This window comes from Vipera ursinii (genome assembly GCF_947247035.1).
Source record: "Vipera ursinii genome assembly, chromosome: 3".
NCBI lineage: Eukaryota > Metazoa > Chordata > Lepidosauria > Squamata > Viperidae > Vipera > Vipera ursinii.
Window position 1 is genome coordinate 118,106,120 of NC_139516.1, and position 24,008 is coordinate 118,130,127.

At 41.7% G+C, this 24,008-nt stretch overlaps 1 protein-coding gene across 1 annotated transcript in view; it reads right to left on the reverse strand.

Annotated features, from left to right (window-relative positions):
• ARAP3 (ArfGAP with RhoGAP domain, ankyrin repeat and PH domain 3) overlaps positions 1-24,008 on the reverse strand; it is a gene marked incomplete at its 5' end in the record, with an annotated part of 118,565 nt that overhangs the window by 8,043 nt on the left and 86,514 nt on the right. Inside the window, 5 exons of the mRNA XM_083360270.1 lie at positions 913-1,050; positions 10,392-10,455; positions 12,640-12,675; positions 15,736-15,818; positions 20,564-20,697. Coding sequence (XP_083216396.1) covers positions 913-1,050; positions 10,392-10,455; positions 12,640-12,675; positions 15,736-15,818; positions 20,564-20,697 — 455 coding nt within the window. The remainder of the gene's footprint in view (positions 1-912; positions 1,051-10,391; positions 10,456-12,639; positions 12,676-15,735; positions 15,819-20,563; positions 20,698-24,008) is intronic.

Here is a 24,008-nt window from a genome sequence, read left to right on the forward strand (position 1 = left end):
CCCATAGCTTTTTGCCAGCCAGACTGCTCCGGGGTGGGGGGAGTGATATTTGTTACTGAACAAATAGAGATGAGGATGGGCATACACACGGAGATCCTGATTTTCTTCATAGCCCCTGGAATGGAAAAGTCCCTTGTGTTAGGACTGTCTTGGTCCCAGAAATGGGATCCCTGTGTGAACTGGAGGAGGGGGCTTGCCATTTGTGAAGGGGGAGGGGAAAAGGGCCATCAAAAACCTACTCCAAACCTGCAACAGACAAAACCACTTTGAAGTCAAAGACATTTCGGACTCTTGCATACATCAGGGAAAAATTCAGTATTTGGTAGCCTGGAAAGACTCCCCCAAACACACACACTCAGAAACTGAATGGGTCGATTCCCAACATATTAAATCCCCCAAACTGTTTTAAAAATTCCATGACTGATACCCAGATAAGCTGCAGCGAACTGTTTACTAATTGGGATTTTTTTTTGTACCTCTCCCTTCCTTCTCTTTTTCCTTTTGCAGGACTATTGTCTCTGTCAATGAGTGAGAATATCAGATCTGCCTGGCTCAACTTGGGGGGGGGGGCTCATAGGCATCCTATCATAAAAAGAAGAAGCGGGGAGAGAAGGATGAAAAGAAGGAGAAGGGGGAGAAGGAAGAAAGAGGGAAAGATGAAAAGGCAATAAAGCTTTGTGTGTACATGATAGAAAATTGGGAGTGGGGGAATGACAGGTGAGAAGGACCAGTGCAGGTATGGGATGGGGGACAAACCTACAACTTATTTTTGTATCCAGCTAATTGGATTTCAGGTCAGGCTTGACTTTACTGCATCCATCACTTTTAGTAGAAGAACCCTTTGCTTTAACCAAATGGAGTTGAAGGCTTGTCTTTCCTAAGGGATCAGATTGGGGCAGGTCTGACACTTACCAAGGTTTGATTAACAGACAGCATGACTGGATTACTGCTGTCTCCATGTAGGGAAATCAGGGGCATGGTGCCAAACTTTGGCTTAGTCAAGTCAGAAGAAGAGCATCGACGTAGATGAACTGGGCGGATTCTGTCATGCTGCATGAAAGGCAGGAAATAATTATTTCTTGTTAGTAGCATTAACAGCATTATTTATTTATCCATTTCCTCTTCTCAGGGACATAGTGTGTGGAGATTGTCCACTTGATTTCTGGATTTTATAAATAGTCCTTAAATAATTTTAAACGTCAACCAAGGTCATCCATCAATTTGGGGTGCAGTATCATCAGTACACTCTCGATAAAAATGCTACATAGCCAACATAAATTCGAAGTACCTTTATACGTTACAATATGTCTGCAATCATATTATTTAAAAAATCTCTAACTACATATTTTTCCAGTGTTTAATCAATACACTATATCAAAGGAGCATCAGGACCTGTAACTGAAGGAAAAAGGGCGAGAGAGAGCAGAAGGAGAAGGTGGCAGCGGTGAGCATCAGCAGGCCCCACCATATGAAACTGCAGCCAGACTTCGATGAGCCATCAACCAGTGGCTGAGTGGGCTTTACGGCAGTAAGCGAGCTCAGAGCACCAGTGCGTGTGTGAATGGGCAAAACCTAGCAGCAACAGGCAACCCAGAGCACTGAGAAGGATTGCTTACAGAGGACAAGCAACAGCGGGTGAGTGGCTTTGCGAAGCAAATCCAAACAACTAGTGAGTGAGTGAAAGGGCGGAACACAGCAGCAGCAGGCAAGCCCAGAGCACTGGAGAATGAGATGCTTGCAAGCCCAGAGCACTGGTAACCAGACATCACAGCACAGGCAAGCCCAGAGCACCGGCGACTGAGTGAATGGGCGAAACTTAGCGGCAGCGGGCATCGCAAGACAAGCAGCAGAGGTGGGGGAGAAGCAAGCACATATAATATAAAGTTAAGTAAACATTAAATAAAACAAAGGAAAGAAAAAGAGAAGGAGGAGGATGGCGATGGAATGACAGTGAGATATGCAGAGCGACAGCTAAGAATGGCAGCAGTGTGTGATGAGGCTTAAAGGAATGAAGAACAGAAGGACAATTTACTACCTTTGTATATTCTTACATTAACTGTGATATGTGTGTGTATTTGTGTGTGTGTGTGTGCATGTACATACAGATTTTATACACACACACACACACACACACACACACACAGTCATGGACGAATTCATAAATAGCCTTTTTATTAGCACTTATTGCCTAGCCATGCCTCACAACACTATGGATGCCAGTCTTTTTTTCCAAAAAAATTATCAAACCAGCCATGGCTGCCCTTAAAAACCTCAACGCCTGCCACTTGGTCCCAATCTGTGTTTCTAAAGATCGACTTGCAACAGTTTTGCTTTTTCACATATCACGCCTTTCGACACACTCTCCCCCCCGCTAACTGCTTTTCATTTACCCAAATTAAAATTAACAACAGCTTTTCAACTTCCTTGAGTGTTTGGGAATGCTGCTTTGTTACTGCTTTAACTGCTTTCCCAACATCAGCCTTTTTAATTGCTTCTTTATTCTTAATAATGGTGGAGGCTGTTGTTCTAGACATACTGTATTCCCATAGCAAGATCACTAATGCGAATATCACTCTCATATATGCCCATTATTTCTTGTGGGGTTGTTTTTTTTTGCTCAATAGTAATGCAAAATATATTTTTTTCTGCTCAGTGCTATCAGTGACATTTTCATAGGACCCGTGTTTAGAAAAAAGGCACAAAAATAGACAAAAAGATTGCAGAAATTAAGATAAGACTGCAAGGGATGTGCATAGGGCAAGAGCAGCTGTGTGACTAACGCGTGACCCTTTGTTTTGGCTGGAAAAGGCAGTGAGTCCCAAGGCAACCAACACTGTTATGTATGCAGGCACCTGCATAGCAACAGCCACCAGGGGGCGTTGGCCTGGACAGTTTCGGCGGGAAACCTAGGGCCAACCCCATTGTCTGTTAGCTTACCTGGCCAGGTATATAAGGAGGCCAGGCAGCCCTCATTTCTCAGTTCACTTCCCCTTCCAATAAAGAGCTGAACTCACACACCGGCTGGCGTCTCTCTTGCGTCAGACCCACTACACAATAAACACCAAGTTCTATCTTGCATTTTGAGTACCAAATGACGAGTACTCAAAATGCGTCAAGAACCAAATTCAATTGGTAGAAATGCTTTCTGGCAAGATAGCGGCAGCGTAGGAAGCAGCCTCGGATCACAGGGAAAGAGGTAACCAAACTAAATAGGAAGGTACTAGGAGAGGGGGGGGCGAAAAAAGAGAGGGAAAAAGAAACAGAAAGTTAGATGCGGAAGATAGAAAGGATAAAGGAAAAGAAGAAATTGGGGCAAGGAGGAAAACACCAGCAAACAAGAGCACAGCGAACAAATGGCTGCACGTGGAGTCAGAGGCAGCCCGCAGCAAAGAAAAAGAGAGCCAGCTCAAGAGCACAGTTAAGCAGCTCAACACTGGGTGGGGGGAAGGCAACTGAGAGCAGCGAACCGGAACCGGAGCACTCCCCCCCATCTGTGCAGGATAATAAAGGAGACACTGGAGGACTTCTAGGCCAACAGAGGCCTACCTGAAAGGCCCAGCAGCCCTGTGAGCCATCCAAGCACAACGAAGCAGAGACCGGCTTAGCAAACCGGGCCACACAATGCACCGGCAGTTCAAATGGTGGAGAGGAGGCAGCTGATGGCAGCTCGAAGCAGAGGGCCGGTGAGACAGCTGGGGGAAGCAAAAAGGAGGTGGCCGGCGGCAATGCGAAACAGCGGACCGGTGAGGCAGCTAGAAGCAGCTCAGAGGTGGGCGGCAGCAGCGGTGGACCGGGAGGCCTGCAGGCGGTGGAGAGGCAACAACAGCGAGCCAGAAGGCCTGCAGGCAGTGGCGAGGCAGCAGCAGCAAACCGGAGGCCTACAGGCAATAGCGTTCTTTTATGTAGACCGGGAGGCCTGCAGGTGGAGGCGAGGCAGCAGCAAACTGGGAGGCCTGCAGGTGGAGGCAAAGCAGCAGCGGCAGACCGAGAGGCCTGCAGTTGGAAGTGAGGCAGCAATGGCAGACCAGGAGGCCTGCAGGCGGCGGCAGCAAGGCAACGGTGGACCAGAGGCCTACAGGTGGCAGCAAGGCAGCACGACAGAGACTATCAAACACCAAACTCATGGAATAAGCAACTGAGGCTATTGTGGTATGCAATACATGTTCCATGTATGTACTGATGCCAAAGAACACCAAAACTATACATGCATCAGATGCAAATTATGTGGACTACTACAGGAAAAGGTTAGGAACTTAGAAGCAACTCTAGCCAAACCCCAATGTACGAAAGAAAGCTCCATCCAGACCGGACCAAACAACGAACGAACAACTCTCAGAGGACTTGACCCTACTGATAAACCCTTGGAGGAAGACAAATGGTGGTATGTCACACAGAGAAGGAAACAAAATACCCCAAAAAAGAAATGCCATACAACAAACAAACCCCCTCTGCCAATTCTACCCAAACAGAAACAGCCCCACTAAAACTGACCAATCAATTTCTCCCCTTAGACAGAAACACGCAGACCCACAACCCCCCTCAAAGAAGACATACAGACACCTAGCAAAAAGACAACTTCAAATATCCCTAAAAAAGTCAGTTCAAATATTCCTAAAAAAGCCAGATCAACAAACACACCTGAGATAAACAGAAAAGCACCCCAGACTGCAGCCCCCCCAAAAAAGAAAGGAGAGTGTTGGTGATAGGAGACTCTATCCTCAAAGGAACAGAACCATCCATCTGCAGACCAGACATACAATCCAGGGAGGTATGCTGTCTCCCTGGAGCAAAAATCAAAGATGCGGCTGAGAACCTAACCAAAATAATTAGGCCCACAGATTACTATCCCCTCCTTCTCCTTCACATTGGGATGAATGACACAACAAAGAACGTAAGGACAATATTGAGAGATTATAAGCAACTAGGCAATAAAGTTAAGGAGCACAAGTAGTGTTCTCATCAGTACTCCCAACGAAAGGACAACACCCATTGAGGAAAAAAAGTATCTTAGAAATAAAACATTGGCTAAAGTGTTGGTGTTGCCAAAAAAACTTTGGTTTCCTGGATCATGGACTGCATTTCCTACACAAATGACTCTTGGTAAGGGATGGGCTACACCTCACAAAAACAGGCAAAAATGTACTCGGAAAAAGACTGGCCCAACTCATCAGGAGGGCTTTAAAGTAAAACTGAGGGGGGTGGGTGACCAATCTCTAGACTTTCTAGAACACAAAACGAATCACAAATCCCAACAAAACAAACAATGAGGTAGGCCGTGATGAAAAAAAAGAAAAACTCAAACAACAACCAGGAGACATAGGAAACACTCCCATGGATAGGCATAAAACTCTTAAAGGCTTATATACAAATGCTCAAAGCTTGGGGAACAAACAGGATGAACTAGAAACAATAGTACACGAGGAAGGGTATGACATAGTTGGCATAACAGAAACTTGGTGGGATGAAGCCCATGAATAGAATGGACTGAGGGATGGATACAAATTGTTCAAAAGAAACAGGTCTACAAAAAGAGGAGGGGGAGTTGCACTATATGTAAGAGAACACTACATATCTGCAGAAATGCACATGATCAAAAAAAAATCTCTCCAGAATATATGGGTCAATATAAAAGAAAAAAAGTGATATTGCCATAGGTGTATATTACAGGCCACCCAACCAATCAAAAGAAATAGATGAACTCTTTGCCAACCAGTTAACAAATGCATGTAGGAAACATACCACAGTAGTAATGGGAGACTTCAACTACCCAGATATCAACTGGGAGACAAGCTCTGCCGTGAGTGGGAGATCAAACAGATTCCTAACCAAACTAGCCAACAACTTTGTCAAAAGTATAGATCCTTCCTCCACCAAAAGGTGGAGGAAGGATCTATACGTAAAGCTATACTGGACTTAACGCTTACAAACAGAGAAGTAGCAATAGAGAGAATCGAAATTACTGGAACCTTGTGTGAAAGTGACCACGTCATACTGGAATTTAATATAATGCAAACACCAGCAATAGAAAACAATTCAACCAATGTCCTAAACTTAAAAAGAGCTGACTTTAACAAACTCAGAGAGAACCTAGGAAAAATCCCATGGATGAAAATCCTAAAGGGAAAACAAAAATGCAATCACAAAAGCCCTGACCAGCACAATACCACTGAGAAAGAAAAACAAGAAATCTAAGAAGAAACCAGCATGGCTGCACAAACATCTCTCTAACAAACTAAAAGACAAAAAGGACAAATACAAAAAATGGGAAGAGGGGCACATAACTAAAGCAGTTTATCAGCAGACAGCCAGAACATGCAAAGATGAAGACAGGAAAGCAAAGGCTCAGAATGAACAAACACTAGCAAAAGAAATCAAGGACAATAAAAAATTTCTTCCAATATATTAACAAGAAAAAAAATCAAGGAAACTGTAGGCTCACTAAAGAGAGAAGATGGCAAGGAAATTACAGGCAACAGGGAGAAAACAGAGCTGCTTAACTCATTCTTTGTGTCAGTCTCCACACAAAAAGATCCTATAGTGCAACACACCAAAAAAACCACTGCAAGATATACTAGAAACAAAAATTAAAATAAGTAAGAAAATGGTAATGGAACACCTATCCAACCTTGATGAATATAAATCACTGGGACCCGACAGGCTACATCCCAGAGTTCTGAAAGAACTGGCAGATGCACCACATTGCACCCCATCTTTCATAAATCCTGGAGCACCGGGGAAATACTGCCAGATGGATTTGTAACTGGCTGACAAACTATACTCAACAAGTAGTCCTTAAGGGTACTACATCTAAATGGAGGGAAAAAAGCAGTGGGGTACCACAAGGTTCTGTCTTAGACTCAGTATTCTTCCATATCTTCATAAATGACTTAGATGAGGGAATAGAAGGGGAACTCATCAAATTTGCAGATGACACTAAGCTCAGAATCCAAAAAGATCTTGACAGACTTGAACAATGGGCCCTATCCAACAAAATGAGTTTCAATGTGGAGAAAAGCAAAGTCTTACATTTAGGCAGAAAAAACCAAAAGAACAAATATAGATTGGGCGAGACCCAGCTTAAAAACAGTAACTGTGAGAGGGACCTTGGAGGCCTAATGGACAATCACTTGACTATGAGCCAGCAGTGTGCAGCAGTAACCAATAAAGCTAATATAATCCTGGATTGTATAAACAGAGGCATAGAATCAAGTTCACGAGAAGTACTATTACCGCTTTATAAAATCCTAGTAAGACCACACCTAGAATACTGCAGCCAATTTTGGTTACCATGCCACAAAAAAGATGTTGAGAGATTGGGAAAAAAAATCAGAGAAGAGCAACTAAGATGATCAAAGGCTTGGAGACCAAAACATATGAAGAACGGCTACGGGATTTGAGTCTGACTAGTCTAAGGAAAAGAAGAAATAGGGGAGACATGACAGCACTATTCCAGTTTCTGAGGGGCTTCCACGAGGCAGAGGGGACAGGTTGTTCAGCAAAGCACCAGATGGAATGACAAGAAAAAACGGTTGGAAACTGACCAAAGAGAGAAGCAACCTGGAACTAAGGAGAAATTTCCTAACAGTGAGGACAATCAACCAGTGGAACAGCTTACCCTCAGAAATTGTGGGCGCTTCATCACTGGAGATTTTTAAGAAGAGACTAGACATCCACCAGTCTGAGACGATATAGGTTCTCCTGCTTGAGCGGGGGGCTGGACCAGAAGACCTCCAAGGTCTATTCTATTCTATTCTATTCTATTCTATTCTATTCTATTCTATTCTATTCTATTCTATTCTATTCTATAAAAAATGTGGGATAGACAGCATCACCACCAGATGATTTTGTAACTGGTTGACAAACTGTATCCTATCCAACCCTGACAAATATAAAGCCCCGGGACCCAACAGGCTACATCCCAGAGTTCTGAAAGAACAGGCAGAAGTTATCTCAGAACCATTGCACCACATCTTTCATAAATCCTGGAGCACCGGGGAAGTACCACCAGATGGATACAAGCGCAAACAATAGAACACAATCAAACTAGAGTCTTGGACTTAAAGAGGACTAATTTCAACAAGCTTAGAGAGAGTTTGGGAAGAATTCCATGGATGAGAATCCTCAAGGGGAAAACAACTCAAGAAGCTTGGGAAATTTTGAAAAGTGGGATTATAAAAGCCCAGTCTAGCACAATACCAATGAAGAAGAAAAATAACATCTCTCAAAATAAACCAACATGGCTGCATAAAGAACTCTCTGATAAATTGAAAGACAAAAAGGACAAGTATAAAATGTGGAAAGAGGGGCACATAACTAAGGCAGAATATCAGCAAATAGCCTGAGCCTGCAAAGATGAAGTGAAGAAAGCTAAGGCTCAAAATGAACTAAGGCTTGCAACAAAAGTCAAAAAAAGCAAAAAAAACTTCTTTCAACATGTAAAAAACAAGAAAAAAGTTATGAAATGATTGGTCCACCAGTGGGAGAAAGTGACAAGAAGGTGACAAGCAACAGGGAGAAAGCAGAACTACTCAACTTGTTTTTTGCATCCATATTTACACAAAGGGGAAAACAGTCAAACCTATCAAAAACAGTACTGTAAAAAACAGATTAGAAACACAAGTTAAGATAGGCAAGAAAATGATAAGTGAGCACCTGTGCACCCTAGATGAGTTCAAATCACCAGGACCAGATGGACTATACACCAAGGTTCTGAAGGAACTGGCAGATGTGATCTCAGAACCACTGAACCATATCTTTCAAAGATACTCGAGCACTGGGGAACTACCAGAGGACTGGAAAAGAGCTGAAGTGATTCCCATCTTCAAAAAAGAAAAAAAATGGATCCAGGAAACTACAGACCTATCAGCCTGACCTCAATACCTGAGATGATCTTGGAAAAGATTGTTGTGATTCCGTGCCAGCCTGTGCTCCCAACAGCTGGGTCTGGGGAATCTGAGGAGGAGGAGGAGGGGTTTGGAGAGCCATCAGAGTCAGAGGGAGGCTCTGATGAATTACAAGACTCACAATCAGAGGAAGAGCCTGGCCCCTCCAAATGTGTTCCGAATGAGACTCAGCTGTGTGGGGAAGATGAGTCAGACTCTGAGGAATCACAGATGGATGTCATTATTGATGCTCGTAATAGAAGGCAGTTAACTAGAGCAGATCAGAGGAAGACTATACGGCAACTCAGCGAAAGGAGGAGAAGGCATTGAGAAGCCACGCCTTGGGACTGATTAATAAAAAGGGAAGGTGTGGGTGGTGCTGGTTGCTGAAGGCAACCATTTGTAAAGAACTTCAAGGGAATCATGGTCTGTTTGTTTTACTGGTGAAATTCTTGTTTAACTCTGGCTCTGTTTTGCTGTTTGAACCAATTATTCTTTGGAAAAGTATTCTGTTGTTTTTTGTTTTGAGGAAATAAGTATCAGGACTGTATCTGAAATAAAAAGGGCTGACTTTTCCAGCCTACTGATAAAAAAGGGGTTGTTCTTGTAACCCAACAAGGACGGTCGTAGACTGGGATATAACAAAGATAATCAAGCAATGAATTAGCGAGCACCTAGAGGCAAACAAAGTCATTACCAAACCCAGCACGGGTTTGTCAAAAACAGATCATGCCAGACAACTTTTATTGCGTTCTTTGACCAGGTGACAAAATTAGTGGACCAGAGGAATGCTGTGGATATAATTTACTTGGACTTCAGTAAGGCATTTGATAAAGTAGACCACAACCTACTACTTGATAAGATAGAAAAATGTGGGTGAGACAGCATCAGCACCAGATGGATTTGTAGCTGGCAGACCGGCCATACTCAGTTTGTGGTCCTAATGGAACTGCATCTACATGGAGGGAAGTGTGTAGTGGGGTGCCCCAGGGCTCTGTCCTTGGCCCAGTGCTCTTCAACATCTTCATCAATGATTTGGATGAGGGGATAGATGGGGAACTCATCAAATTTGCAGACAATACCAAGCTGGCAGGTATAGCCAATACTCCAGAAGATAGGGTTAAGATACAGAAGGATCTTGACAGACTTGAACAGCAAACCACACTCCTTACTAACATGAATGCTGATACCTAGTTAGGGTAATGAAACGTCTGCAAGAAAACAAGCAAGCTCAGAGAGCACCAAGGACCCCACATATATGTAAGATGAAAGGGAAATATTTATTTCTGCGCTCTTTATTTTCATATTTGAAATCAGTTGATGTGTAACTAGGGTTCATTCTGTCCACGGCTCTCCTTTTCTACCAACAATTAAAAGTATAGTTCATTAAGAAAAGTATAAAACAACCTTTGTCCAGCAAACATCTTTTCTGGAGATGAACCAGTATATTCAAGTTACTATCATATTAGCTTCATAATCAAATATGCATATCTTTTTTTCATTACTTACCTGAGCTTTCAGAATGCTGGTGACCCAGTCCCATAGCTCAGATTGCCCTGTGCAAGTTAAATACCTACAGAATAAACACTAACAATTATTTCCAGTTCTGGTGATCTTTGTCTCATTAACTTCTCTAATTCAACAAATAGTATAGCATTCACCAGAGCAGCTAAAAAAGTCTGAGTTTTTTCAGAGAAAGAACTCAACAATGGAACATGAGAAGTGCCCTGTCAAAAGCAGCATTTTCTAAAAGCAGCCAAGTAGATAACTATTGTTGCTCATCTTTATGAACTCACGAACAGTATTTATTCCCAATTTTTGTTTGAACTTGTAGTTAAAACTTTCTTTCATTAAAGATTAAAGGAAACTTACCCTTCAAAGATGTCAGGCCTCTTGATCGAAAGGTTTCTAATAGGTTAAAACCAGTTAACGAGCTATTCCCATAAGTGTTTAGTGGGAAGTTATGTGAATTTAGTGTTGATTCAAAGGTGTAACTATTGTTTAAACAACAGCTTGCCTTCGGAAGTTGTGAGTGCTTGATCACTGGAGGTTTAAAAGAAGAGACTGGACACCCACTTGTCGAATACAGCAAGGGGAAGGGAGACTTTGTAAAATGACTCCTCACTTGCCCTTCCTTCTCTTGCTTCTCTTCTGCCTTTTTTTAACTGCCGTGGCAAGAGAGATAATTGCCATTCCCTCAGTCAGAATTTCCATTTGAAAAGAAAGCTGCTTGTTATTTAAAGTCCACTGTCTGATATTCAAACTCTCACCTCTTGAGTATGAAATTTGCAGAGGGTCACAGAAAATAATAGAAAACATCAGTACTATTACTAATGGTTTTTTGCTGACGTCAGGATTGAAGTAAATATGCTTTATGGATTTGTTTATAGATAAAAGATGGGATTTGGGAAGAAGCATCTGTTGCATTTTAAGAAAAGGTGACAAGTTACTAAAATTGTTTATGCATGAAGGTAGGAAATCACTTCTTTATATATTACTTTTCTTTTTATTATATTATTATTTTTCTTTCTTTTCTAATTCTATTTTTCCTTTTCTGTACATTCTATATTTTAAAATTTGTATTAGTTTTTATTTTATTTGAATTCTATAGACAACAAATGACTCTAGGTAGTATACGTCATAAAAACAAAATAATGAAAACAGTACAAAATAAATATATGATCATATTTATATTATAAATTATAATCTTTAATAACAGTGTTATTTTTAAAAATGGAAATCATGAATGATCATCACCCTGGAGATGTTGCAGTTCTCTCATCTTTAGCTTATCAAAGAAACTATGTATTTAAACTTCTTTAAACTCTGCTACCACAGAATTATAAACTACATCCCTGGAAGTAGAAAATAGGACACCATCACTGTTTCCATTTGTTAAAGTTGAATATTTACTATTTACACTGCCTACATCCCCAAGGTAACCTGACAGGCCCAGTAGCATTATCTCACCAAGGTTTTTCATCAAGAATGGAAACAAATCCAAGGTGTGCATTAAATTTTGAATGGTGACATTTGTAGATTGAAATGCAGCCAATCGAAATATGGTAAGGACATTATTTACCATTGTATAAATGATATGAAACAATATTTGTGAATTCTACTGTCATTCTTTCCTTTAGCTTCTCTGTGCTTGAGATGGGAAAAGCACCAAGAAAGGAGAACAAACTGAATGGTAGAAATAAGCATAGTCAGTGCTTGAGCACGGGCCTGCAACCCGTGGCTCCGGAGCCGCATGCAGCTCTTTCAGCCGTCTCCTGCGGCTCCCAGTCCTCTGCCATGTGCAGTCTAAAAAAAAAAGTGGGACTAAAAAAGTTCAATCAATTCAAATATGCAGGGTAGGTGCATATCTCGCCTTGGCTCCACTCTTTAGTCAAACCCTGTTCTGCGCATGCGCATATGTACGCACATGCACACACATTTTTTGCGGCTCCCAGTTTTTCCTTTTGTGAGGGAACCGGTTCCGAGTGGCTCTTTCACTGTTTCAGGTTGCTGACCTCTGGACTAGAAGACCTCCAAAATCCCTTCCAATTCTGTTATTCTGTATAATGGACAGTCTTGGACATGCATTGTACGAATCCAGTCCCAAACTACCCAACCTCAGAATTTTTTCTAGATAATATTGTAGATAATATTGAGTTATAAAGCATTTTATTTTAAGTTGTATGTTTTAGGTGCAGAATTATATAACAAGGTTTATATTCACTTCACTGATCATATTTTTGTAAAAGATACTCACAAATGCTGTTTTTGAAGAATTAGGGTAAAGCCCCATCTGTAATAATGAGAAACAGAGTATGATTAGAATTTAAACAAATTAATGAGCTGAAACCTAACACATCCGGGGCTATTCTGTAGGCACTTAAATAAATAACTACATAACCAAAACCTATAGTCCCTAAGTTCTTGACAGGAGAAATTTTGTTGATAGTAATTTCCTGCTTTTATTTCTTTTGTGTGTGTGGAAAGGTCGGAGCACTAAAAGGAATCCTAAGCCTTGCAGGTAATTAAGAAATTTCACTCCTTAAAACTTCTCTCTGCCCTCAAATCAGGTTGATTTTTTCCTGTTTCAAACATACTTTGCGGTGCTTGACCATCTTCTGTACCACATATAAGGCACAAAGGCAAAGGATGATTCTAGGGAACAGGAGATGTTGCCCCCACCCAAACATAAAGAAGCTAGGAATGTATCTTCACAGAGGAATGGAACATCTTTCCACATGTCTCTTTTCTTTTCTTTTTTTTTGGGTTGTTGTTCCATTTCATGTATCCAGGGCTTTTTTTCTCATAGAATGCTCAGAACGGAGTTCCGGCACCTTTTTGGGATGGAACCTTGTGGTAGGCAAGGCGGGTTGTATGACATGTGTGAGTTCTGTCACCTTTTTCTTTTACAAAAAAAGCACTGATTAAATCGATGGCAAATGTATATTAAAGCTTCTAGGAAGAACTGGAACTTACTACCAGTATGTTCCGTGCATAAAACTATAGGTAGTCCTTGACTTACAACCATTTGTTTAGTGACTGTTCGAAGTTACAATGGCACTGGAAAAAGTGACTGATGACCATTTTTCACACTTAAAACTGTTGCAGCATTGCCACAGTCACATAATCAGAATTCAGGCGCTTGGCAACTGACCCATATTTACGATGGCTACAATGTCCTGGGGTCACGTGACCCTCTTTTGCAACCTCCTGACAAGCAAAGTCAGTGGGGAAGCCAGATTCACTTAACAACAATGTTACTCACTTAATAATTGCAACAATTCACTTGACAATTGTGGAAAGAAAAGTCCTAAAATGGGACAACATTCACTTCACTTAACTTCTCTCACTTAAAAACAGAAATTTTGGGCCCAGTTATGGTTGTAAGTCGAGGACCACCTATATAAAGAACAGTAATCGGTGCTTGGACAGTTCTGACATTTAGATTTAATTTAATTTAATTTATTAATATTTCTATACCGCCCTTCTCCCGAAGGACTCAGGGCGGTGTACAGGGCAAGAATAAAACACAGAAATTTACAAAAGATAAAAGGTAATTAAATACATGCCCAATTAAAAAATACAGTTAATACATACTAAAAACCCCAATAAAAATAGTAAAAACCCCACCAATCCCCCCCCTGTTTTCAGATCGCGGCGAAAGGAGCGAAGATCGGGCGCCGTCCGGAGCTCAACCGGTAACTGGTTCCATAGCTCCGGGGCGCCCACAGAGAAGGATCTCCCCCTGGGGGCCACCAGTCGACATTCTCTGACTGGTGGCACCCTGAGGAGGCCCTCTCTGTGGGAACGCACAGGGCGGAGGGAAGTAGATGCCGGCAGCAGGTGTTCCCTAAGGTACTCCGGACCCCTGCCATGTAGGGCTTTAAACACCATTACTAGCACCTTGAATCTCACCCGGAAGACAACTGGCAACCAATGCAGCTCACGGAGCAGAGGTGTGACATGGGAGTATCGGGAGACTCCCAACACAACTCTCGCGGCTGCATTCTATACCAGTTGGAGCCTCCGGGTGGTCCTCAAGGGAAGCCCCATGTAGAGAGCGTTGCAGTAGTCTAGACGAGAGGTCACGAGCGCGTGAGTGACCGTGCATAAATCATCCCGGCTTAGATAGGGCCGCAACTGGCGCACCAGGCGAACCTGGGCGAAAGCCCCCCTAGTCACAGCCACCATGTGATCTTCCAAGGTGAGCCGTGAATCTAGGAGGACTCCCCAGTTGCGAGCCCTATCTACGGGGGGTAATAATTCACCCCCCATAGAGAGAGATGGAATATCCGAATAGACCCAGGATGAAGGTATGCAAAGCCACTCGGTATTGTCGGGGTTGAGTTGAAGTCTGTTCCTCCCCATCCAGACCCGAACCGCCTCCAGGCAATGGGACATCACGTTGAGGGCATCACTGGGGTGGTTTGGGGTCGAAAGAAAAAGCTGGGTATCATCAGCATACTGATGATACCCAACTCCAAAGCCACGAATGATCTCACCCAGCGGTTTCATGTAGATGTTGAACAGGAGAGGCGAGAGGACCGACCCCTGAGGAACTCCACAAACAAGAGACCTCGCGGTCGACCTCTGCCCTCCTGTCAACACCGACTGCGAGCGTCCCTGGAGATAGGAGGAGAACCACTGTAAGACCGTGCCTCCCACTCCCAATCCCCTGAGACGCTGCAGCAGGATACCATGGTCGATGGTATCGAAAGCCGCTGAGAGGTCTAATAAGACTAGAACAGAGGAATGATCCCTGTCCCGAGCCCTCCAGAGATCATTCACCAGCGCGACCAATGCCGTCTCCGTGCTGTGCCCGGGCCTGAAACCCGATTGGTACGGGACTAGATAATCCGCTTCATCCAGGACCAAAGGGAGCTGATGCGCCACCACACTCTCAACAACCTTCGCAAGAAAGCGAAGGTTGGAGACCGGACGAAAGTTGTTCAATACAGCTGGGTCCAAGGCAGGCTTCTTGAGGAGAGGCCTCACCACCGCCTCTTTCAAGATGGCAGGGAAGCTACCCTCACTCAAAGAAGCTGATATAACTGCTTGGAACCAGCTGCGTGTCCTCTCCCGGGCTGCATAAACCAGCCAGGAAGGGCACGGGTCCAATAAACATGTGGTGGAGCTCAGCCTCCCCATAATCCTGTCCACTTCCTCCGGAGTCACAGAATCAAACTCCTCCCAGGTGATATCGACAAGACCGCCCGTGTCCTGATCGTCAGACTCTGCCCAGTCAGAGTCCAGACCGGTCAGAATCCGAGCGATAGCTACCACGCTGTAGCTACCACGCAGATAGCTACAGATAGCTACCACGCTGTAAATATTGCATCTGATAGCCACTTGCCGTGAAGGTGGTTTCAGTTTTTTCCGGATCCCCAGGTAAACCTTGGCCATATCCAGTAGCCACTCTCGCTCTGGCTTGATACTCTAGAAGTGTACAATAGGAAGACAATCCTCAATTCACATATATAAAGAAAGGATTACAGTTTAAATTAGGATTATTTTGTCCACCTTTATTTCACTACATCCAGGACATTTGACTAGACCAGGGGTAGGCCACCTTGGCTCTTTTATGACTCGTGGACTTCAACTCCCATAATTCCTGAGCCAGCATGGCTGGCTCAGGAATTCTGGGAGTTGAAGTTCACGAGTCATAAAAGAGCCAAGGTGGCCTACCCCTGGACTAGACAATTACTATTCAACCTTAATGAAGTGGAACTATTTTTTCACTATACAAGCACACTTGAAACAGCTTTTAGTCACTTGCATGTGTAATCTAATATGCCAATTCAACAAAAAAACAAGACAACTTCCTAGATTCTTGAGAAAGGCAACATTCAAATTAGGGACTTAACTTTTCTATTTCCTTACTTTTATTTAAAATGCTCTTGTCCAATAACCTAAGGATACTTTTTTGTCACAGAATTCATTTCCATAGGATGCCTCTGCCAAGACCTTTGAATTAGGTTTGTAGTGCCATTTAAAACAAGAGACCACAGACTATCTTGCTGGAGTGGATCATGAAACATATGGGCAGTTGCAACTGTAGCAGAGAATTACCGTGTTTTCCTGAAAATAAGGCCTATCCCAAAAATAAGCCCTAGCCTGATTTTCATGTGTGCACCTAATATAAGCCCTACCCCTAAAATAAGCTGAGTTTGGGGGTGAGGCATACATGTAAAAATCAAGCTAGAGTGGGGATGGGAGCTGTCCCATGCGCCCTGCACCCACTTCTTGGACAACGAAGTCAAGGTGAACTGCATCACCATGGTTCTGGAGGGGGAGGTGGCCAACTGGGTGGTTTCACTCCACAATGTTGGCACCAAAAAGCTGCATGACTTTGACTACTTCGTGATCACTCTGAGACAATGGTTTGAGGACCCTCTGGAAGACCAGAAAGCAAAGACAAGGGTCAAGACCATCTGGCAGGACAGACGATCAATCACAGCTTACATCCAAAAATTCTGGGGGTTGGCTAGCCAGCTTCCAGACTGGCCACAAGACATGGAATGAAATACTTCCAACAAGGCCTCAACCTGGATGTCCCAGGGGTCACCCAGAACACTGTATGAGTTGAATTGAATTGAATTTATTAAATTTATATGCCACCCTTCTCCCTAAGGGCATATGAGTGCTACATCCTGGCCAGTGAAGTGGAAATCGACCTTGCCATTATCCACAAGACCATATAGCGAGGACCATGAGTGGTCAGAGTACTGGAGAAGAAAGCCCCTCCAATGATGAGCAAAGGAGAGTCCAATCCCAAGCAGCACCCTGGGGTCTGCTTCTGTTGTGGCAAAGAGGGTGATCAAGCAGCTGATTGCTCAAGCCCACAGCAGGGCCCCATGACTAAGCACCCCCCTGAAAAGGGGGAAAGCTATGGCCAACCCAAGACCATTGCCAGAGGAGGGAACAAAGTCGAAGAGTTCTCTTTATCCTCCAGTGAGTAGGAAGATAACCTGATGAAGAGCCAGAAACTGGTTGGAGAGGATGGCAGCAGAGACAATAATCCACTGGTGACTCAAAACTAATGGCAGTAAGGGTGCAAATAAGAATAGCCTCTTTGGGGCAAAAAGTGGAATTAGTAGCTTTAACAGACTCTGGATGTACCCGATATCTTATAAGCCAAGCTGTAGTAGAGGGGCTTAGAATGCAACTCTGCAAACTAAAAGTACTGGTGGCATTCCAATAGTTGAATGGCTCCTTAATGGCTTCTCTAGATTTTTAAAAGAACTCATGGAGATGAAAATTGGAACCCACATGGAAACCATACGTTTCATTGTGGCACTAAATATGGATATAGCTTTAATTTTGGGGTTCACGTGTCTAGAGAAATGGAATCCTGCGCTATGGGTGAGGAAATGCCTAAGATTCCCTCAGCCACACCCAGGCCCCAAGGCGGCTGTGGAAGTAGAACTTTGCAAGTATGCCCCGCCCCACAGCACAAAGGGGAGGATACGGGTGAATTATCATGCCCAGTGAGAGATGGGGAGGGGCCCCCATTCCAGAAGAATACTGGTACCACCTTAAAGAAATCTTCAGTAAGTGGGAATCAGATCAACTCCCTCCTCACTGCCCCACAGATTATGCTATCGAGATTCTACCATGAGCTAAGTTTCCCAAGCCTGAGCTATATTCTATAGCACCCAGGGAGCTGGATGAATTTAGAGAATAACTGACAAAAACTTAGCTGAGTGTTCATACAACCCATGAAATCCTGCACAGCAGTGCCCATATTGAAAAAAAAGATGGGTCCTTGAGGCTTTCATGTAGACTACAGAGGCCTGAATGGCATTTGCATGAAGAACATATATCCATTGCCACTGATGAAGGAAATGCTGGCCCACCTAGCCAAAGCTGGACTTGAGAGAGGCATATTAGTGGGTGCAAATTAAAGCTGGAGCCAAGCGGAAAACTGCATTCATTGCCTATTGAATTGTTTCCAGTTCCAGGTTCTTCCTTTTGACCTGCACGGGGCACACACCATGTTCATGCAACTAATTAATGAAGTCCTGCATGAACATTTATTCAAGGGGGTCTTGGTCTATTTGGATTACATCTTAATTTATACTGAAGCCATGGAGGAGCATGTTAAGCTAGTAGAGACTGTCCTGCAAAAGCTATTGGTAGCACAGTTATATGTGAAACTTTCCAAATGCAAATTTCACCAACCCAAATTGGACTACCTAGGCTACCAGGACTCCCATGAAGGAGTGGAGATGGAGCCAGAAAAGGCGTGAGCAGTACTGGAATGGGAGGCACTGTGCACCTGAAAGCAGTTGCAGAGCTTCCTGGGCTTGGCGAATACTTATAGACAATTCATTTTACTCAGATTGCTTTGCCATTAACCAACATTAAAAACTGAAGGGGAGGAAAAGCCTAAAACTGGAACCCACTTCAAATGGTCTATGGAATGCCAGAAGGCTTTTGAAAAACTCAGGAGATTATTTGCAGCTGAGCCAATTCTAAAACACCCAAACTCTGATAAACCTTTTGCCATTCAGGCAGATGCAAGCAATGTTGTGGTTGAAGTGGTTCTTCTCCAGAAGGATCCCAAGGGGCCTTGCAGCCATATGCTTACACCTCCAAAAACTGAGGAAGAATGTAGATGGATGGTTTGGGGAAAAGAGGCTTATGTGGTGAGATGGGCATTACTCACATGGCGGCACTTCTTGGAAAGGGACAAGGAACCTTTCGAGATCTGGACTGATCATAAAAGCCTAGAAGCACTGAACATCGCCCCCCCCCCCAAAAAAAAAGCTATCATCTAAACAAGTGAGATGAGTGTAATACTTCAATTGATTTAATTTTACATTACAGTGTTTGGGGGAAGAAACATTCTAGCAGATGCCTTGTTGAGAATGCCTCAATGTAACAGTATCAAGAAGGAGGTGGTGGATGCCATCATGCCTGCCAATCAAGTAGCGACACATGTTACCACCAGAATCCAGCAGAAAGCACTGTCCGATTTGGCTGAGGACAGGACCCTGGGAATAAAAACAGCCCTGCTCCAAGATGAATGATTCTTAAAAAAAACAAGGAAAACATGTGCACGTGCAATGGACTTGCATGGATGGGCAACAAACTGTATGTGCCAGACAGCCAATAGCTCTTAATTTTGCAGAGGAGCCACTACTGTAAAACAGCAGGGCATTTTGATTTCATTAAAACCTTACATCTGGTCCAGCATGAAAAAGGATGTAGAAGCTACGTGGCTAGTTGTGCAGTGGCAAAGGGATGGTAGGCAAGCCATGGGGGTTATTACAGCAGATGGTTAACCCCTCAGCATCCTGGAAAGAAATCTCCATGGATTTCATTGTTGAGCTACCTGAAAGCTCTGAGAACACTGTGATTTGGGTTATTGCCACCCTTTTTTCAAAACCAGTACATTTTGTGGCATGCCCAAAGATCCTCTCTGCACAAACCCTGGGAAAACTGTGCAACACATTTATCATCTGCATGGGGCTTCCGAAAGAATTATCTCTGATCAAGGAGTGTAATTCACCTCTCAGTTCTGACAAGAGTTCGTGAAATTACTAGGGATCACCCAAGGTCTTAGTTCCTTGCATCATCTTCAGATTAACAGTGCTTATGAACGTACCAGTGGAAAGTACCTGAGATGTTATGTCAGTTATCAGCAGGATAATTGGGCAAACCTGTTCCCAATTGCAGGGGTGGTATATAACAATGCAGTATATAGCAGCATTGGCTTTGCCCCTTTCCAAGTTGCAACTGGCAGAGACTTTGTTGCCATGCCAGAACTCCCACAGAAGGCACCTAAGTGCCTCACCCTCACAATTGCAAACTATGTGGCCAGTGGTTCACCAGGCGTTGAATGAGGCCAGAGAAATGTACAAGAAATACGCTGACAAAAAGACAACCACAGAAAAAAATTGAAGCAGGGGATGAAGTTTATTTGTCTACCAAGTATGGGCAGTCTAGACAACCTTCAAAAAAGCTTGGACCAAAATTTGTAGGTCCTTTCCCCATTGTAAGAATTAGTAACCCAGTGACTGTTGAACTTAAATTACTAAATTACCAGCCATTTGTTTGAAATGGTCTTGGCGGGTCTCCTGCTTGAGCAGGCAGGGGGGGCTGGACTAGAAAACCTGCAAGGTCCCTTTCAACTTTGTTATTCTGTTCTGTTGTGTTAATTTGTCAGATTACTATACCTGTTTTTCTTTGAGTAGAAGCAACTTTTGGTCCTTGATGACAAAGTAGCGTTCCTGAAATTTGTTCCCCAGAAGCTTGGCCAATTCCTCACGGCATTTCAAAAGACCGCATTTTGGGCTCTCACGTTTAGTATCTATAGCAAAATAGAGACATTGGGAATAAATTTGACAAAGAGAAGGTATATTTCAAAGACATATACTGGGCAAATTAGTAGAATCGTTATTTAGTAATTATGTGGCAGATATGTGACATCTTTTTAATTTCACGATTCTTTGCTGAATCTGAATATCTTTTTCTAAGAAAGATGGTGATGAGAATGGACACATCCTCTGGAGCACTTGAAGGTGGCTGTTGAAAGGTTTGCCTGCTTGCTCGTTACTGTCTGCTATAGGCCTTCTTTTTTTTGGCAACCAGGGGAGCAATTGATCAGTCATGGAGTTCTGCTGTTAAACGATTATGCCCTGGTGAAACACTGAAGGATCGCCCAGTGCCTGAATGAGGACATAGGAGCCCTGCCACACCAAGTGATTTTAAACATAATATATAAAGAAATATAAAATAAATTCTATGAAAGAAATCCTGTAGTCTCCAATCTTGGTGTCTCTCCTCTGTTTCAGGAGTAATGCAAAGCAAAATGTTTTGAAATGGAAGCTTATCAATATTCCATTTAATGACTCCAATTATCTAATATTTTAGATGTATTCAAAAAAAAGTATCCATTGAAGTTTTCTCAATTACACTTACTGTAAGTATCTAAAACATTTCCTTTATATAAACCATCCCAACATTTTTATATTTCTCATGTCAAAAAACAAAACAAAGAAGAAGAAAGAAAAAATACTATATTACTTGAGGGGCTGATCTCTCTTAAACTAAAATTCATTTATATCCAAAATCTTTCTATATCTTTAACCATGTTCAAACAGATGTTTAATTTTTAAATATTCCCTCTGATAAATCCCATCATCTAATTTCTTAATTCTCACTTTAGCCTTTTTTTTTGCCAAACATCTTTCCTGATCAATATGCTACGCTGAATCAAAGAGATGTTGTTATAGGTACAAAAGGCAAATCAAGTAAGATGTTTTTATGGGAATGTTTCACCCCTTTGTATTCATTGAAAATCTTTTCCTTTCTTTCTCTCTTAATTTCTCTTATCATTTATTGTCTCTCAAGTTTTCATAGTTCTCCTGACAGCACTGTAATCCATTTTGTCGAGTCTTTTTTCTTGTCCTCACTAATTTTGTGGTCTTACAGTATAAGTTATCTTTTCCATTTCAAATATTTCTTGCAAGTTTTTTTTCCACCTGGGTTAAGTCATACTTCCTTCTATTGTTAGGTTCCATCTTTAAATCTCTTTCCTCTGGTTTATGTTCAGTTGTCTTTTTTATCTGCTCACTCTCTATTTTTATTTTCTGAAAGTTTTTTTGTTGTAAAGTTAAATTGGAGATGTATTCATTTATATTTTCAAAGTTATTTTTATGCATTTCATATATTTTATTGTTTTTTTTTAACAGAACATAAATCATTCAGTAATTTGTAAACAGTATATTGTCTGGGTAACATTTATAAGACAATCTTTAACAATTGATTTCTATAATCTATATTCCATATGCTAATTTCAGTTGATTTCCCCTTTCCCCAAAGTATCTTTCTTTGCAAACATTAGATTAAAACAATTCTCATTATTTTGATAAACAACAATTAAGTATATAGTTTTTCCAATAATCCTATTTGTCATTTTAGTTGCCTGTTACCGTGCTTATTTCAGTTTATTTCTCCCCCCAAATTCTAAATATTCTTACTAGTGACAGTTTTCTCAACAATTAATTACATTTACATTGGTGGATTTAATTCTATTTTTTCCATATAAGCCCTCTCATACTTTTATATTTCTTAATCAATAGGTAAAAAAGTAGAAAGAGAAAAGAAAAGAAGAGAGACAAAAAAGAGGAGAAAAAGAAGAGAAAAGAAAAAAGAAAGACAAAAGCACTGAAATACAAAAATAACATACTACTTAAAATATGTATCCCTCCTAATTTAATATATATTTATTCCCTCAATTTCTTATTCTTTTTAACCATAGCTGAGAATATATACTGCTCAAAAAATAAAGGAAACACTTAAACAACACAATGTACTGTATTTAATAGTAGGATGTCTTATCTTGTGTTCCCTTTATTTTTTTGAGCAGTATATTTAATCTACTTAAACTTTAAGCATTCCATTCAATAGATCTAATCATCTAATCCTTTAACTCTAATTCAAAACACTTTTTAAATGCTTTTCTTATCATCACATTTAAATAACTAAAACATTTGCTTTGTTTAGATCATTTCAACTTTTTTTTACAGAAAGGAAATAGAAAAAAAATTGTATTAGTTAAAAGAAATCATCCCTCTAAGAGTAATATATTCCAAAGTTTTTCCATTTCTTTAGCCATATTCAAACAAATGTTTCTTTTTTAAGTATTCTCTCTGATAAGTCCCATCATCTATTTTCTTGGTTTCCATTTTAATCTTTTTTCTCTGGCCATTGCCTTTCTTAATCAGAGTATTTTGCTGCATCATTCATTTCTCTGTAAAGTATTTTTTCTCATTCTTTTTCTTATCTTCAAAGTTGCTTGAACGCATTGAAATATTTCCCACTTGAATTAAATCATGATTTTTTATTTTATACAGTTCCATCTTAAAGTCTCTAACCTCAGAATTATGTTCAGACATCTCTACTGTATTTTCCTGGGAAATTTCTTGGAATGAAATTAAGTTGGAGATAAGTTGATTCATACTCTCAAAGTTGTTCTGTATTTTTTTGTAATTTAAAATCATTGTCCTTTGAAATGGTTGCCGCTTATCATATGTTTCCTTTTGTAAAGTATTCATTGCTTCAGATTTGTTAGTCTCACTTTATTTACACAGCTGTACTTATTAAGAACTTTGAAGGTCAGAGACAAAAATCCTCACCCACCAGTAGGTGTCAGCGTTTGCTCATTTTTCAGATTTTTTTTCTCTCTCTAAAGGGTAAGTTTTGCCGCTTCCGGTAGCCAAAAGGAGGGAATAGAAACCCCCTCCTTTTTTTCAGAGACTTTTTTGGGACTTTCTTCTTCAGGAAAATAGGTAGGATAGAGAAAATCAATATTCTTACCCAGATTCAAGCATGCTGTTTAAAATCCGCTTAATATAAAGCTTGTGACTTCCGTTGTTTTCAGCTATGATTAGACAATGGAGTTAGCTAGCCTTTTCTTCTGTTGGTTTCTAGAAGGCTTCTCCTGGACCGTTCGGGGAGACCGCCGTCTCTCCTAAGTCCCTGAGATTTTGTTCCTTCAATCCACCTCTTTGGGGTGGGTTCTGGCCCCTTAGGGTCCCCAACAGAAAGAAATTTCAGCCGAAGGGTTCGGCATTCCGAATCTTTCAACTGCTCCGCTGGAAACAGGAACAGGAAATC